The 18031-nt window shown below is 43.1% G+C and overlaps 1 protein-coding gene across 1 annotated transcript in view; it reads left to right on the forward strand.

Moving 5' to 3' along the window:
* Window positions 1–18031, forward strand: part of DCAF5 (DDB1 and CUL4 associated factor 5) — a 47413-nt gene that overhangs the window by 15287 nt on the left and 14095 nt on the right. Inside the window, exon 6 of the mRNA XM_056851407.1 lies at window positions 7141–7354. Within this exon, the coding sequence (XP_056707385.1) occupies window positions 7141–7354 (214 nt within the window). The remainder of the gene's footprint in view (window positions 1–7140; window positions 7355–18031) is intronic.

Genomic DNA, 18031 nt, shown 5'->3' on the forward strand with positions numbered 1-18031 from the left:
TGTCCTGGCAAAGATGGTAAAATGCCTTCCTGGCAGTATCTGTGACCTGAGCCTCCAAAGAAAGGGAGGTGTCCAGGACCACCCCCATACTCATGACAGAGACAGCTGATAAGAGCTGAGCCCCATCAAGAGTCAGGAGTTGAAGCCCCTGCTCTGGGCCTCCCTGACCCAGCCACAGGACCTCTGTCTTTGATGGATTCAGTTTCAGCCAACTCTTCCTCAACCACTTCACCACAGCCTCCAGTCACATGGCCAGAGTATCTGGGATGGTGCCTGGCTGGCTACCCATCAACAGATATAGCTGGGTGTCATCTGCATATTGATGATAGTCAGTGAAACATTATTGTTTTAGCCAAAGTTTCTTTTACCTGTAGGTTAAATCTGTTCTTCCTAGATGTATATTTGAATAGATGATCTACTGAATCCCTCTAGCCTGTGATCATAAAGAAATGTGTTTACCCTCTTCTGAGATAGTCTTTGTATTTTATTTAAAAAGATTAAAATTGCCCCAACCTTATGGTATAATTCTGTGTGTTTCAGTTCTAGCTGTTTTCTCCATAACTTAAGTCAAGTGACCTCTTAAATACTCTGCAGAAAATCTAGGTGCTTTCTCCTTAACATTATGTTCCTATGTTTTCCCTGATGGCCTGCTGTTTATTTTCTAAGTGTACTTTTGTAGGGTTATCCCCTTCCCCCAAGAACAATGTGACTTATACCAAGCTGTTATGAGACTCATGTGCCACTAGATGGTGATAAAGAAAACCACACTGTGTCACAAACTTTTCTTCTTCGTAAGTGGTGGATAGCCCCAGGCTAGCCACATCTCATCCAATCTCAGAAGCTAAGCAGGGTTGACCCTGGTCAGTATTTGGATGGGAGACCACCAAGGAATACTAGGGTCACCATGCACAGGTAGGCAATGGCAAACCACTTCTGAACGCCTTGAAAAACCTGCGGGGTTGCCATTAGTCAGCTGCAACTTGAAGGCAAAAACAAAAAGCTTTTTAATGAAGTATATAGCACTGTTCTGTGTCAGTGTACATACTGATAAATGCTAGAATTTATTTATAAATTTAAGCATCTACTTCTATGGACATCTTTTTAAAAGTATCTCAGGTGGTATGACTGGGAGGTCTCTGCCTAATACCCCAGTTAGCCACTGCCAGTCAGAATGGACCATGCTGGGCTAGATGGATCAGTGGTCTTACTGTATAAGTCAGTTCCATATTTCAAGGGCCCCAAACCCTCTTTACAAGGCCATTGTGTAGCTATAGCATTTCTAGTTTATGGAAGTTCATGCTACAATACTTTAAGGTGTCACAAGACTCTTTAGTTTGGTATAAGAGAATGATATAGGTACTGTTGTGTAATTTCTGGAACATTTTAAATTAAATATCATGTTACTGTCATTGCCAATTTCAGCTTGCTCTTAAGCCATTCCAAGATAGCTTGTTTCAGCAATCCTGTGACCAGCTAGCTGTTTTCTATAAAGTTGGCAAATCACTCTCTAGACTCCTGTTCTTCATATTTGCTTTTTATCAGGGTATATGGTGTGTGCTGCAAACAAAAACCTAGGTGGGGGTGTAAAGCTGTTTCTATTAAATGAGATCATCTACCTCAATGTTGTCCACTTCAACTGGCAATGGTGCTCCAATATCTCAGTCGGACTGCTTTCCTGATCCCTTCCCCCAGCGATCCTCTCACTGGGGTTGAGCCTGGCACTTTATGTAGGTAATTGCATCTGCTCTGCCATAGAAGTATGGTGTGCAGCCAAATTTGTGGCTCCCTGGTAAGATCCAAATAGCCCCTCGTTTGGGGCTGTTCCTTTCTGTGTAAATCAAAGGCCTGCCAAAGGCCATCCAGAATAGAAGTTAGGATAGGAAAACATTTGTACCTCTATTTTACCAGAAGTGCTTGGAGTACATGTTCTCAGAGGTGCTCCCAGGCTTCTGTGTCGAGGGATCTTTTGTCTGTGCTTGAAACTAACACAATCTTGGGCTATACCTCAGGGAGGAACTTGGAATAACAGACAGTGAGGGAGACAGTAGAAAACAGCAAGAGTCCAGTAGCACCTTAAAGACTAACAAAATTTCTGGCAGGGTAAGAGATTTCGTGAGTCACAGCTCACTCCCTCAGATAGAGAAACAGTATTTAAGCTTTAATCTTTATTGAACATACTAACAAAAGGAAAAGTAAGAAAGTGCAGGTAAATTGAAAAAGCAATATAAAATACTAAATGTGGGGGATTACTGCACTGCAAATAACTAGATGGCAAATAAAAATCACACAAGCCCTTGGGAAATGAGTAGCAACAAGCACATCAGATGATTTCTAGTGGAAGCCGTCCCAATAATGGTAGGTGTGCTTCCTGCAGTCTTGTCCAAAGACAGAACCTACCCCTCCCCTCCATTGGCTGAGAGTGTACAGCAGGGGTGGGGAACCTCAGGCCCGGGGGCCGTATGCGGCCCCCGAGGACATTTTTTGTGGCCCTCGGGAGCTCCGGGGCCCCGCCGTGGAGGCGCGGCATAGGGCGGCCCTCTCTGAGGGTGTTCCTGGGGCCACGGCTTGCAGGGTTGCTGCGGCGCCCTTTGGACCTCCTCTCGCCTCCTCCTCTTCCCCCTATAACCGAAGAGTGCAGGAACGCCGGGGCACACTGTAAGCCCCTCTTGCTGCCTGTCGGCTGTTGAGCAGCAAGGTGGGGGGAAGAAGCCCGTGGCTCCCAGCGGCAGAGCATGTGCTCAGGAACCAATCGGGTTTCAGTGGGCCTTTTGTGGACTCTGGGGCGGGGAGGGCATGGAGCCTGGGGCCAGGTCACATAGGGCGGGCGGGGGTGTGTGTGGGGGAAGGCTTTTCTCTCTCCCTCTCTTTCTGTCTCTTTCTTTGTCTGTCTCCCTCTGTCCTTTTCTTTCTCCCCCTCTTTCCATTTCTTTCTCCCTCTCTCCCTTTTCCTCTTTCTCTGTTTTCCTTCCTTCCTCCCTTGCCGATCGACTGCGGGCTGCGCCTCCCTGGCACCTCGTTTGCTCGGGCCCACCGCTGGCTGCCCTCCCTCCTGGGAGGGGGAGGACCGGGGAGAGCCCTCCAGGCCTTCTCTGCGTGGCCTCCCCTGGGGTTGCCAACCTCCAGGTGGTGGCCGGAGACCTGGCAACCCTAGCCTCTCCCCCCCCCCCACCGGGAGATCTACACCTGGTATGGCCCCCGAATGATGTTATAAATGTGCAAATGGCCCTTGGCAGGAAAAAGGTTCCCCACCCCTGGTGTACAGTATCCCCATTGATGGAGTATGTGGGGGTGTAGGAGGGTGAGGGTTGCAGGTTCTGTCTGAGCAGCTCTTCAAGCAAAGGGATGGGACTTGGGAAGAAGGAAGAGTTTTAAAGAACAGAACGTTTTGTATGTTGCCTGGTCCCAGTTCTTGATGCAGTTGGTTTCAAAGTAGTAAGGGAGAGGGGTCCAGGTGGAAGGAGGGGGTCTCTGCCCAGTTATTTCAGCAGTGGAGGAGCAATCTTTGGGCATGAGGATGCATCTCATTTTTCCCTTACTGGGATGCTATTTTTATCATGTTTTGCCTTGGATGCTTAGTACTGGTGAGAGTTCTATCCATGATCGGGGAGTTCTGGGATGCTTTGTGATAGCGAGGCTATCATAATTCTTGCTGCAATTGGGGGAAAGTCAGAATCCTGGCTGCCGTTGGTGGGTTTGGATTTTTGTAAAGGTGTGCCACTGAAGCAAGGTAAAAGTGTCTCCAGGGAACTGGAAATCAAAATATGGTCATGCCAAGCAAGAGGTCAGGGGACAGCAGAATTACATAGGTGGAATGATTGAGTTACCTGAGTGGCTGACCTGACTGGTGCCTGTTAACAAAGGTCTGGAGGTGGCTGATGGTCCTAGCTTCACTTATTAGGTTTTCCAGAGAAGTCTCCATTTTTTAAGGCTGATTGCTGGGTGGTCCTAGAAGGAATACTGTTACCTTGCAAATCTTGATCATTAACTATGACCTGTACTTTGATGAGCCCTCAGGAAGCCAAAGAGTAGAGCCATTGTCAAGGTAGTGTCCGGGCCCCCAGGGGAACGTGGCCACTTCCTTGTGAGTCAATTTCGTGATTGTCTTGAATATCAGACGGGTTCCCTCCTGTGGTCTCATGCTTTGTCACATCTGAGAAGTCATGAAGGTGGCTCAAAAACATGGCTTCTGACTTAGGGCAGGCTTGGGGGATTCCATCATGTCTCCTCCTTTCTTTCAGTGAGATGCATGGTAGATTCAGTGCCAGTTCATCCAATCTTGTGCAGCCATCTGTACTGTGTATTGTACATGGAAAAGGGAAGGAGCATGAGAAAGTCCTTACTGATCTCCAGGGATGCTATTCTTGCAGCCTAGCTGTATCTCCCCATACATCCTTATTAAGCAGTTAGAAATAACAGACTTAAAACCAGCTTAATAACTGACTTGGCATCAGATGAATATATTACTGTATGTTTTGGGCAGTTTTTGTTTTGAGGTGTTGTAGGCATTCTGTCCTCTTCCTTTTAAGGTTATTTTTCATCTCGCTGTGCTGTAGGCATTTTCCAGTACTGCTGCTCATACATTCTCATCCATCCTTCCTTCCTTCCTTTCCTCCACCTCCAGTGACTAATTTCCTAAAGTCGTTGGCTGGAGCAAAACTTGCCTACCTTCTGACAAACCTTTGTGATAATAGATTTAATGATTCTTTTACTGTAGTTGTGGTATCTTCTTTAAAAACAGAAGAGTCTTGTCCTATACTCCCATGACAGATCTTTGCCCTCAGCTTTGTTGACAAACTTGCCAAACACTCTTCAGACTTCAAAAAAACAACAGCAAAAAAACCCAGCCCACAATTTGTTTCAGTTGTCTCTTTTTTTCCCCCTGGAAAGGAAACAATTAGCAAACTAAAACCCGCTTTTTTGCTGTTAACATCTGACAAAGGAAGCTTTGACTCTCCAAAGATCATGCCCCAAAAATCTTGTTGGTATCTAAGGTGCGACTGAACTCTGATTACAAACAGTGGCTGCTATCTGTCATTTTCCGTCATTTTTCTTGTGCCCTGAGCTACTATAGGAAGCTAGCATGTGTAAGCTAACAAAGCTTTACTTGTATGGAAGGTTTCATTGTTCTGGGTTTTGTTACCACTTGTATTGTCTACACAGCTGATGACCTCTTAAAGGCCACTTCACGTAGTTAAGTTTGTGCTAGAATACAGCATTTTGGTTTTAGAAAATGTGTAGCGCTTTTGCCTCCACCTGTATTGTCCAGCCCACCAGTTTATGATCCTCTCCTGAAGCCCTTCTCTTTATGCCCCTTCCTTCAGAGACAGGGTTTTTTCAATGGCCTCTCCTTTGGAATGTCCTCCCCTGTGAGTTCTGCCCGGCCCCTGTCTTACTTTCCCAGGCTTTTAACTCTTGAATTGTTTATGGTCTGTTCTGACCTGGTGATCATTTTAATATACATCATTTTAGTTGTAGGTTTACATCATTTTTTTTAGGTTTTAATGGCATTGGTTTGCTTTTTAATGGCTTGCTTTATCGTGTCAGTTGTGAGTTGCCCTGAACGTATCTTTGAAGAGGCAGCATATAACATTTTCTAAAGAAATAAACCTGCAGGCCATCTTGAGAAAAGATCCTATAAAATGTATTGTTGTCCTTCATAGGTGTGCTAGGGAACTGCATGGTTATCTGTGAATTTAGTATGTTTCCCTTTTTATGAACAATTGGCAGGTATTAAAACCTGCTTTGTTGCTGTTGACATTTTTATCATAATACTATAAATGGCATTCTCTGGAAGAGGCAGCAGTTCTCTGTATAGAGGGCTTGCTTATTAATGCAGTCTGTAAAACACTGATGCTGGTTCTGTTGGAAATTACTTGGATTTTCAAACAAATGCTCTTGGTATTACAATATGAGAAAAGGGGAAGGGCTTAACAATGAGGCTGCCAGCTGAACAGAAAAGAACTAGATTGGCTGCTCTTGTGCTTCTAACAGTTTGATCTGCAGACATCGGCAGCTGAAGATTTTATGGCTTGGCAATTAGTAGGTGGTGATGCCTCTGACAAATCTAGCTGTTTTTAAAGATGAAAACCGGAGCTGTTGAAAGTCTTACTTGATGGAGTCAGTAAAGGAAAATGGATAGCAAAAACTATATGACAGCTGGAGGGGGCTTTCTTGTGAATAATCAAGGAGAATATTATGGGGGTGGGGAGGTCATGAAGAAACAAATTCTCCAGACTACCACAACTGTGAGGTTCCATCCTTTAAACGAACTGTAAGCTGGTTTTGTTTTAGGATGGCTAGAAAAGGTCATATTTTATTTGATTCTACTACATTACAAGTCAAATCTTGCTGTACCAAAAATCCTTTCTGTGGGATTTTCTATGTGTTCATTGATACCTTATTCCCAGCTGGCTTTTTCATACATCTAAGTGCTCCATGAGCCATAATTTACAAGAGAAAATCTTCATAACAGAGCAGTACATTGTCGCAGGGCAACCAGATCGGTCCATAAAGCAGCTGGAGGTTCTAAGTGCAAATAATGCTGAGGTACTTTAAAAGAGAAACAAAAAATTAATGTGTAAACAGCAGCATACTTCAGTTGATATACAAAGTGCATGAACTATGAAAGCTTTGCCACACTGAACTTGTTGGCCTTCTAATGTGCCACAGGCCTGTTGCGGTCTAATCCTGTTGACATTTACCTGAGACCAAGTCCCTCTGATTTTAGTGCTAGCTGACTTCCAAGTAAGTATGCATAGGGTTGCAGTCATACTAAAATCCTGTAGAAATCAACAGAACAGGCTAGTTGTGATCAGCCCCTGATGATTTCAGTCATGCAGTCTAAACTGGATCAGGGCCTTTGCAGTAAATACAGCCACTTGTTTAGAACTTGCTAAATCTAATATAAGCTAGTCTGAAGGTATAGGTGTCTCTTTTTGGTTTTGTTTCTTGGTGTTAGAAATCAATTCATCCACCCACCCCTGAAATTGATGAAGGATGTCTGATTAAAATTGACTGAGCATTTTGGATCATAGGATAACGTGTTGACCTTTTCCTCCCTTGCTGTGCTGCTGTGATACAGTGCAATACTCCTGCATTAATGGATTATGGTGGCCAATTTCTTGGTTTCCTGTCTCCTAGTTCCCTGCTTCGGTATGGTGGGAATCTGTCACTTCAGAGTGCCATGAGTGTGCGGTTCAACAGCAACGGAACACAGCTACTCGCCCTCAGACGTCGGTTGCCTCCAGTCCTCTATGACATCCACTCCCGTCTGCCTGTCTTCCAGTTTGACAACCAGGGTTACTTTAATTCGTGCACCATGAAAAGCTGTTGTTTTGCAGGGGATCGTGATCAGGTAAAGTCCACTAGGCCTCAAATTTTCCTGTTCTTTATAAATGGGTGTTTAAGGCTGGTTGTATTTAAGGCCTGGCATTAAAATACATGACTAACAGAACTCACAGACCTCTTCAGGTCAGTCAAGCTGAGAGGCTGTGATTGGCCCAAATGGATTTTAAAGGGTTTTCCCATGACACCACACTGATTTGACCTATATATCTGTGCCACTATAAGGGGCAAAATACTATGATCACTAAACCAGTAAAAGGGAATTCAGCCAGTCCCTGACCAATTATTTATTAAAATCTTTTTATCCTACTTTTTGGTATAAAATATCCTCAAAGTGGCATGCATAGTAAAATTATTACATAGTAAGATCACAGTTGCTTATGCAGTTAAAAGATAATTGGGAACACTCAGAATGAAAACCCCGACACCTTAGCAATCAACATTGTATCCTGAAAAATAATTTGGATAATATCCAGCAAGAACCAGCAAACAGCCATAATGTTTCAGACTATCCATAGCTACCTGACCTCAGTTAGTTAAACCAAAACCTTGCCATAAGAGAGGTTTTCACTGTCCTTGTGAACTCCAGGCATCCTCATAGGGGAGGAAATGCCCTCTGTCCTGCCATTGAAGAAGATGTAGTCACCCCCTGAACCTTAATGGCAGTGGCACACACCTGAACACTAAATTTCCAAAAGTTGAGCGAACTTATGAAACAGCCCTTTGGAGGCATCAGCTCATGGTAAAATCTCTCTGTGTGTACATACACATGCTTAGCATGTGAATGTGCACATATTTAATTGCTAACCCTGTACACAAACAGTACACAATACAGAGCAATTCCTATGTCTTCTTGTCTGGTACAATATTTGTGAGTTTATTTATTTCAAAAATGTCTTTTAAATTGTTTGCCTCCTAATTGGATGGAAAGGCAGCATATAAATGCTTTAAATACATTTATCTGCCTTTCTCATTGAGATTCAAGATGAATTACAGAATTGTAAAAACAGTGCAATAAAGATGAATATAATGCATATAGTAAACAAGGCAATAATACCATTAGAGAAGCCTAAAATAAAAACAGGATAATATATCCAGTAAATATAGAAGCGGTGGGATGTGTGTGGAGAAAACTGCCTATGACCTTATTCTCAGTTAAATGTGTACCATGTAGGTCTCTAGCTTAGAATATTTGACTCTTCTGTAACAGTGTTCTCAATAATATTTGATTATTTCTGCTGTCAAAAAGGTAACTAGAGAAGACAGTGCCCAAACATGACATTCTTAAGGGATTAGAATTCATTTTGATGGCCAGATATTTTTTATTTTGTACCTATCCTGCTACTTTCCTAACCAGCTTTTATTTTGCTGAAGATACAGTTTTTTGTCTAGGTCTTTGGTAACAAAAAGCTACTGGTTGCTGCCTCTTTCATGCAAGAGTTAAAGTTTGCTTTGAGAATAAAATTATCTTGACTCTGTGGCATGTCCTCAGACATTACATCACCACTCTGTCTCCTTTGTTGACATTAGGCTTGTATAGGAGAGCTTCAGGAATGTAGCAATCACGGGGCTGTTCATTGGTAACACTCCCTGAAAAAGTTCCAGCTTTCCTTCAGATGAGTTCTGCATGCTGAGAGAGACAAGGAAAGGTGGCATGGCTTTAGCCTGTCTTCCAATAGCCGTGGCCAAAGCCCAAATGCAGCTAAGAATTGGCTTCCTTCCCTTCCATTAGGCCTCCCAAAAGTTCTGTGCAGTTTGAAGTCTCATGTAACTCTGGCACCAATAGGAATGCATACATGTACTTACAGCTTGCTCTGCCCACCATCTGGGTGGACACCTACCTGGCTTGCCTCCTTTGCAAGGGTTATGTCATGGTAGAGGGGTAGCAGCTGAAAAAGTCTGGGTCTGGGCCACAGCAGAACCTACTCTCTCCATGGAAGAAATGGCCAGCTGGGTGGAATGAAGATGGTGCATGGGGGTGGGGGTGCTGGCAGAAGAGGCCAGCCAAGTAGGTGACACCTGGGTCTTGAACAGCTTCATTACAATTCCAATGGAAGATTAGTGCAATAAAAAGTAATTACTTCAGTCAAGTTTCCTGTCAGCAACGGTCATTAGTTTGACTGGCATGTTATCCCTAATCATGCCTGTGCTTCAGAATTATAAACTACTCGCTACAAAGGCAGTTGTAAATAAACTGCACATATTGTTCGTGTGTAAAAAGCAGTCCAAAACGTATTTATTTAGTAAATTTTAATCCCTGCCCTTCATCCAAGGAACTCAGGGTGGCCACATGGTTCTCCTTTCCTCCATGTTATCCTCACAGCAACTTTGTGAGGTAAGCTAGGCTGAGAGAGTCAGTGGCTCAGGGTCACCCAGGAAACTCCCCCCGCAGAGTGTGTATTTTAATCCAAGACTCCCAGATCTTAGTTCAACACTGTATTGACTATACCACAGGAAAAGAGAAGGAGCACTAAGTTAAAGTTTACAGGATTGTTTTCTGGTAACTTTTGCAAGCACTCTTGATGACTTGTTCTAACTGTATACCTAGGGCCTTTAAAAAAATCCTTAACCTCTCCCCCTCAGCAGCATGGTGGCTGTATACTAATACTGAAAAATTACTTAGACTGGGCAGTGGGGGGCAGCAATGACTATTACTAGACATTTAAATTGGAAAAATACTCAGATGTGGACACAGTTTGACAGGATCTGTAATCATAAACATCCAAATACACTATATGCTATAACAAAGAGCTACATTTATATCAAAGACAGGATATGGAAATGAAAGTGATATGGATTTAAACATTAGGACAGACACCTGCTGTAAATGTGATGCATATACATCCCTTAGAAAACCATAGCCCAACAGAGCTGCTAACAGAGAACAGCTTATATGGTAAAACATGTGAAAAACATGAGACAGACATCTGCTATTGTATCCTGTTGTGAAATGTCTTCACCAAAAAAGTACAAAATTGAAGTGAGGTTAAATGTCTGTAGCTGGGTCTCCAGTCCCTGACTGTAATGAATACAGCTGGTAAATATTCTGGCTCACTCCCACAAAAGCTCTAAACATCTGGAAACACTGCATCATTCTTAGTGCAAGAGAAAGTCATTACCTGCCACAGCTGATTCTTATTCTAAAAGTCTTGGTCTAAAGAAGATTGTACATAGCTGTCTTGGGGTGTTATTGCCCTACTGATGTTTAGGAGTTTTTACTTATTTATTTAATCATACTTATATCTCGCCCTCCCCCACCAAGTGGGGCTCAGGGCAGCTTACATCACAAAACTCAACTATTAATAAAATACAGGGGACACAGCACAATATAAAGACCCCAGTTCCCAATATAAAGGTTCCCAATAAAACTGATATAAAAAACAACCAAGAAACTGAAGGATGATGGCACCTCGAAATGACTTCCACTCCGTATTGAAGATGCCATACAATTAAAATCTAAACAGGGATTCGGGGTCTAAATTAAACCAAAGACAGCCTGGATGACAGTTGGAGAGGCTAGTGAGACTGAGCGAAAGAAAACAGGAGTGGGGTCCAGGACTCAAGCTGGCAGTTGTCCCTATATAACCGTTGCTGTCCTCAGCCATAAGCCTGGCAGAACATCTTGCAGGCCATTTGAAACTGTCCCAGATCTTTCAATGCCTGGGTCTCCTTAGACAAATGGTTTCACCAGGTAGGGGCCACAGCTGAGGAGGTTCTGGCCTAGTTCTACCTTTTGTTAGGGCCACCTAAAATATAGCTTTCTGGAACTCTTCAGCAGATTGGATACTTATTATAAATTATGGCTAAAGGGGCAGGGGGTTAAAAACGTTTTTTCATGGAATGATGGAGAAGCCCCCCAAGTCTGCAGTTGTAAAGGTCTTCAGTTCACAATACCTTCTATATTCTTTTCAGTTGTATTGGATGGTCCTGGAGACACAACAGATTTCCAAGCTACAACTGGGACAAAGGATTATAAACCAAAAGAAACAAAGGCTTACTTTCCTTTGGGAAGAGGAAAGCTAGGCAAAATTCTGACCTTCCCGAGTAGGACACATTGTAAGGGAGTGGCAGAAGTAAAAAACAAAACACAACAGTCTTCGTATTCGGTTTGCCTAAGAAATGTTCTCAAGAGTTCAAGTGCTTGCTTGTCACTTTGTGATATTTTGGTTAGACTTAATAAAAGATGTTATGTTGCTGCCATTTTTAGATTTAGTCTGAATAGTAACTGAAGCTATTACCTGAAATAATCTGAATGCTTGATGGGATGGTATAATTGTGACCTATGGCAGTGTGCCCTCTTTTTCTTCAAAAAGTAGCTGCAGTTTTTCTTGCTTGCAGAAAGGTTGTTAACTTACTTTTGGGGAGGTAGCTTGAGAAAAATGGTGAAAAGGGCAGTTTGAGTTTTAACTCATATCCAGGTATTAGTTCCCCTCCCTCAGAAATACTGTATTTTTCTGGCTAAAACAAGCTTGAATTCTCTGTCATTGTTACATGATGGGTTTTTTAGGTTTCTCTCTTTTTTGTAAAAGCAGTATGTGTGTAGGGATCAGAGAAAACCTTCCTCCCTTTACTTTTTGGTATACATTTTTATAGTGCTACCTATGTTATTTTGATCTGCTATGCACGTCCCTGGGCAGGTTGGATTAAAGGGAGGGGGAGCATGTTTGTTCCTGCATCCAGGGATGTGTGTGTGTGTGTGTGTGTAAAGTGCCATCAAGTCGCAGCCGACTTATGGCGACCCCTTTTTGGGGTTTTCATGGCAACAGACTAACAGAGGTGGTTTGCCAGTGCCTTCCTCTGCACAGCAACCCTGGTGTTCCTTGGTGGTCTCCCATCCAAATACTAACCAGGGCTGACCCTGCTTAGCTTCTGAGATATGACGAGATCAGGCTAGCCAGGATCCTCAAAATCAGAAAGGAACCAATCAGCTTTCAGAAAGCAAGGAGGCTGCCAATAATAATTTTTATAGCACATTTCAAGCATTGAGAACAGTTCATATGAACAATCTTGTAAATCAGATTTATTTATTGCAAATACGGGGCTGAGGGTGAAAGAATAGTGGCTTGACTATGGCTGCTTAGCGGGTTCATGGATGAAGTGAGGGTTGAATCCAGATCTCTCTCTTTACTAGATGCAGCTTCTGCCATGTGGAAGTTATTTCCCAGAACAATCCCCCCAATAAGTAAACAAGCTGCTACATCGTTCCGTACCGTTACTGTCCCAAATAAACTTTGCAGCTCCACACAGCTGCTGTGAAGTTAATACAGACCTGATGGAGCTCACATCAGTATCAGTACTAAGTGTATTAAGAAGTGAAAGCAGGAAGATGGTCAGCTGCAAAGTACTGTTCTGACAAAGGGCGGTGACTGTTCCTGAGACCATTGGGGATTCAATGCAGATGAGCAACCTGGGAACCCTTTGGAAGTGCTGCTGTATTGACTTTGTGGAGTGGGTTTAGGGAATTCAAAGACACTGGAGATGTTAAAGTCTGGTAGTTAAGAAACTGAGGGGTGGACTAGGAAGCCCATAACCAAGAAATGCTGCTTCTTTGGTGAGCATGATAAGTCAGCCTCTGCATTCTCAGAAATGTGGACACTGACTTCAGGACTTGGTATCATGTGAACTGGCTTTTCTGTGGTGCTTAGATTGTAGGTTGGGCTGTTCTGTGCTTTGATTTTTCTTGCTGGTGGTTAATGGGATAGAAGTACTCTATTCACAGTCTGCGGCAGGCTTGGTGGTAGTTAGGGCTTCTTGGAAAGATGGTAGTTAGTAAAAGAGTACATATTTCACTTGGAATTGTTTCTGTATTGACACTTCTAATAATGTTGGTGATCCATTGCCTATGCATAGGGCACTGGAATAGTGCCATCCTCTGACAAAAGAGGGGTTTCCATATATTTGTGGGACTTCCCAGATCTACGCAGAAAGTCAGTAAATTTAAACACATTCGCATCCTTGATAAACGAATGAACTGTACACATGCTCATTGCTTTTTAAGTGCCAAAGAATACTGAGAACATTAAAGCTTCAGTTAATAAAGGAAGAAGAGGAGAAATTGGCCTGCTGATATCCTGAACAGCTTACGTTATCCTTTCAGAGTTAGGACTGGCGAAGTCTGCATTCTCCAACCCAGGTTTTCTTCTAATCATAATTCTCTCCTGTCAGTGATGCTACAAACTTTTAAGTGCTCTGAAGTTTAAAAGAGTTTTAGCAAGGGGATTACTGTAGTGTTGGAGGAAAATGCTTTATCTGATAATAACCTGATGGTTTACAGTATCTTGCAATAAAATAATAACAATTAGGGTGGGGGATATTGCATGTTTGGTTTGCATTCACCAACTTTAAAATACACTTTACCTGCACTGACAACTTGGGTTTTGGCTAGGTGAACTGGTTCCTTAGCAGTCAGGGCGCTAGCACTACAGTGTTAATAGGGTTGCCAGGTCCCTCTTTGCCACTGGAGGGAGGTTTTTGGGGTGGAGCCTGAGGAGGGTGAGGTTTGGGGAGGGACTTCAATGCCATAGAGTCCAATGACCAAAGCGGCCATTTTCTCCAGGGAAGCTGATCTCGATCTGCTCAAGATCAGTTGTAATAGCAGGAGAACTCCCACTAGTACCTGGAGGTTGGCAACCCTATGTGTTAAGCTGCTGAGGTATAAGGCTAAGTGAACAGTAAACTATCCCTCTATCTCCAGAGCACAGTAGTGTGTGATGTTTTCTGAGGAATCTCAGGAATCTCCCTCCCTCTGAGGGATGCCAGTCTCCAGGTGGGACCTGGGGATCCCCCAGAATTACAGCTCATCTCCAGACTACAGAGGTCAGTTCCGCTGGAAAAAATGGTTGCTTTGGAGGGTGGACTCCATGGCATTATACCCCAGTGATGCCTCTCTCCTTCCCCAGGCTCTACCCCCAAATCTCCACGAGTTTCCTAACCTGGATCTGGCAATGCCCCGTGCCCCTGTGTTTCTTGACAGACTTGTAGCTTTTTCATTTAATAGTACAATGGGTGGCCCTGTATCAACCAGTAGAGAACCAAAATTGAGCCACACACAGGTAAAACAGAGATTGCTGACAGCTTGAGGAGTTCCTAGGTATGCAGGAATAAAGTGAAAAAGAACAAAGATGAGAAAAACAGAAAGATCAGAGCTGTGCATGTATATTTCTCTCAAAGTAGTCTGGGAAAGTGTTAGTAAACAACGACTATCCATTTGAGTTTGTTAATCAGACTCTTGGGGTGGGGAGACTTTATTTCAGGTGTTCATTCTTGACTTTTGGGTTGGCCATTATTTTTCAGCCCATGGCTGTTTAAAAGTCTCCAATTGTGAATTGCTTAAAAAAAAAAAAAAAAAAACAGGAAACTGTGGCTGAAGGAAAACGGCCTTTTCATCTCTTGCATTCAGCAGAGCTGGAGGAAATATAAAAATTTCAAGATGCTGAAAGCTGTCCAGTAGACAGCAGTTAAGAATGGATTGCTGAATCCCAAGTGTGTGAAAGCTCCCTCTAGAAGGCTGCAGCAGCAGGCAGTGATCACATTCAGCTTGCACAAGTTCTCTCTGGTATTCCTTTTGGGGGAGAATTGGCGGGAGGGAGGGAAGGAGGGGCCGAGGAGCATGTTGAGAAACCCAAGGATGGCTCATTCTAAACATGCCTGACATGTTTGGAGAGTGCTGGGATTCAGTGCTTTGTACAGCAGCTGCTGTCAACCACGCCTGGGAATTTTCTTCCTTCTAAGGCAAACTTCTGAATCAGCAGCTTGTCATCTGGAAACCTTTCTTCTCTTTTCCCTTCTCCCCCCCTGCCCCCGTTGTTCTCAGCTAGTCACAGATGGAAGATGACTTGCATCTTTGCTCATGAAACAACTTAAAAAAAAAAAAAACAACCCTGTTAATATTGTGTTTGAACACAATATTTGAAGTTACTAATGGAACTGGGAAATAGTGGAATTTTGCAGCAGCAGGAAGCTGTGTTTAATTTTGCTTAAAGCCACCTCCCTGCCCCCTTCCACTAAGCTTTTCATTTGCATTTGGTCTGGCATATATCTTCAGTGCTGGCAAAGTAGGACAGTATTTATCCCTAATTCTTGTGGTCCTACCATTGGCTTACAAGAGTGGTTTCTATGATCAGTCTTAATATTACCCCAAAGATCAATTGATGGTTTATTTCCCTAAGACATGGATGTTTCACATTTGTTATTAATCTCTAGGCCATGTTTTTGTCCATTGCCATGCCTCATTTTTTAAGTGTGCTTTGCAGTGTATTTGGCCATACACTGCTTAAGGGCATTTTGTTTTCAGCATGTTTGACCAAAACCGATGTGACACTGGGAGAGTCATGGATGAGGTTCATGGACTTGTTTCTTTCTAAAGAGCAGATTCAGAGGCCCAGTTTCAAATTGGGAAGGTGGGGCTTTAAATCTTTCCTTATTTGCCATTGTCTTAATTTGAATTGGTTCTGCAGAGCTGCTGTTGGCCCTGTGGGGATTAACAATCAGATCCTAGTTGGGATTTGTAATAAAGGCTTGTGTGGAAAATGCAACCATGCTAGGAAAAGTGGAAAGCAGCAAGAAAAGAAGAAGACCCAACATGAGATGGACTGACTCAATCATGGAAGCCACAGCTCTCAGTCTTCAAGACTTGAGCAAGGCTGTTAACGATAGAACATTTTGGAGGGCATTAACTCATAGGTTTGCCATGAGTCAGAAGCAGCTTGTTGGCATGTAACACACACGTTTACCCATGGGGCAATTTGGCAGTGTCTGTGGGTATGGTTTACTTCCATTTTTCTTTTTCCCTTATTTTTTACTTGCATGCTTGTATATAGATTGCTTCTGTCCTTAATTTCTTCTTAAATGTATCTGATATTGGAGTCTACTGGAATTAAATTAGCCACTGTAACTGTGTTGAACTTCTTGGATCTGGTACAACTGGTGAAGTGTAATAGCCACCTTGCTTTACCCCCATTGCATTCTTGCTTGCATTCATCTGGTTATAGTTAAAAGATCTTGTGTAAGTAAATTGTCCAGGCTGCATTCTCATCCATAGCCCAAGCAACTTTCCTACAGAAAATTGTTTTTGGATGTTATCAACAAATATTGCTAATAGAACACAGAATTAACTCTGCTGGCAGTTCCTTGTCAAAAGCCACTGCAGAATGGCTGTGCCTCTATATGTGTAGAAGGTTTTTTTTCCCCTGTCACATCTTGTGAGGGTGCCTCTATTGCAAATGCAGTTTGAAAGGTAGCTTCTTGTATGTCTGGTATTTAGCAGGCTGTAAGGAGTGATGATGAGGCTGGAGTGCCTGACAAGCTTGACTTTCTCTCTAGAGAATACTTCTACTAAATAACAATTTCTTGTGCATGTCAAATCTTACTGCTAAATTATGGAAAGCTGCTGGTTGGTGGATCTGTATTCTGCCTATATGTAAATTGAATAATTGCTTATGTAGCTTTATGTGTATTCTAGAAAGCATAAAAAGTAAAACTGCAAGGAGAGTAAGTGGTGCATGTAAATGTGTGAGAAGCTGAATCATAGTCATAACATCTTATATCCAGCCTGTAAAGCAGGAGTCCCCAACCTTTTTGAGTCCATATGCACTCTTGGAATTCAGAAACAGGGTGGCAGGCACAGCCACAAAATGGCTTCCATAGGGATTGGAGTCGGACACACACACATGCATGTACACACATACCAGAAACCCAAGGGGAGAAGAGGAGTAATTTCTAAAAATATCCTCAGAAAGAGAAGTGAGAGACAATAAAACCAACGCTGTGTTAGCAGCTTCCTCTGAAAGAGCATTTTTTCATTTGCACAGCCAATCAGGTCTCCAGTTGCCCTACTGGACAAAAGTCTCACCTACTTTCTAAAAACACTTGGCTGACACCAGGAGACATGTCAGTGGGTGCCACGTTGGGGGGCCCTGCTGTAAAGGATGGTTCCCTACTTAGTACATTACTGACTGCTACAAGATTTTGTTTCCTCCTCCCCCCCCCCCAGCTGATTTACGGCAGCCCTGTAGGATTTTCAAGATGAGAGCCATTCAGAGGTGGTTTGTATTGCCTGCCTCTGTGTGGTGACCCTGTTATTCCTTGCTGGTCTCCCATCTGAATATCAACCAGGGCCAACTCTGCTTAGCTTCTGAGATCTGATGAGGTCGGCCTTGCCTGGGCTATGCAAGCCAGGGCATTCCATATTAGGTGTCTTTATTTTTATTTCTGAATCACTGCAAATCACCTGTCAAATAAAACCCAGAAAAAAGTTATATTTGAATCAAATTTTACGTATCCTATTAGGAGTCAGGAGCAGGCAAAGTATGACTCAACTTCCTTCCTCCTTCCTGTTCAGAATCAATCTGTGGCAGGACTATCCACGGTTCTCTGGTTGTGCTGACCAAGCTAAAGAATGTTACAGCCTGAATTGCTTTCAGATGTTTCTTGCTTTGTGAATATTCTGAACAGGCCCACTGCACAGGCAACCCAAGCAGTTATGTTGGCAGTAATATTTTTACCAGCACCACTAATGTACGAAATGGTTGTGGAGATGCACCCCCAGGTCCTTTGCAGCATATTGTAGAGAGTTTTTGAGATGCCACTTTGGGGACTCATGCCGTCTGGGCTGTGGCACTCAGGACTCCTCAGGTGCACCTCTGTGATTGCTCAGTACTTTGGGCAGCAAAGCATTTTGACCCATCCC

This window comes from Euleptes europaea, chromosome 6 (genome assembly GCF_029931775.1).
Source record: "Euleptes europaea isolate rEulEur1 chromosome 6, rEulEur1.hap1, whole genome shotgun sequence".
Lineage (NCBI taxonomy): Eukaryota > Metazoa > Chordata > Lepidosauria > Squamata > Sphaerodactylidae > Euleptes > Euleptes europaea.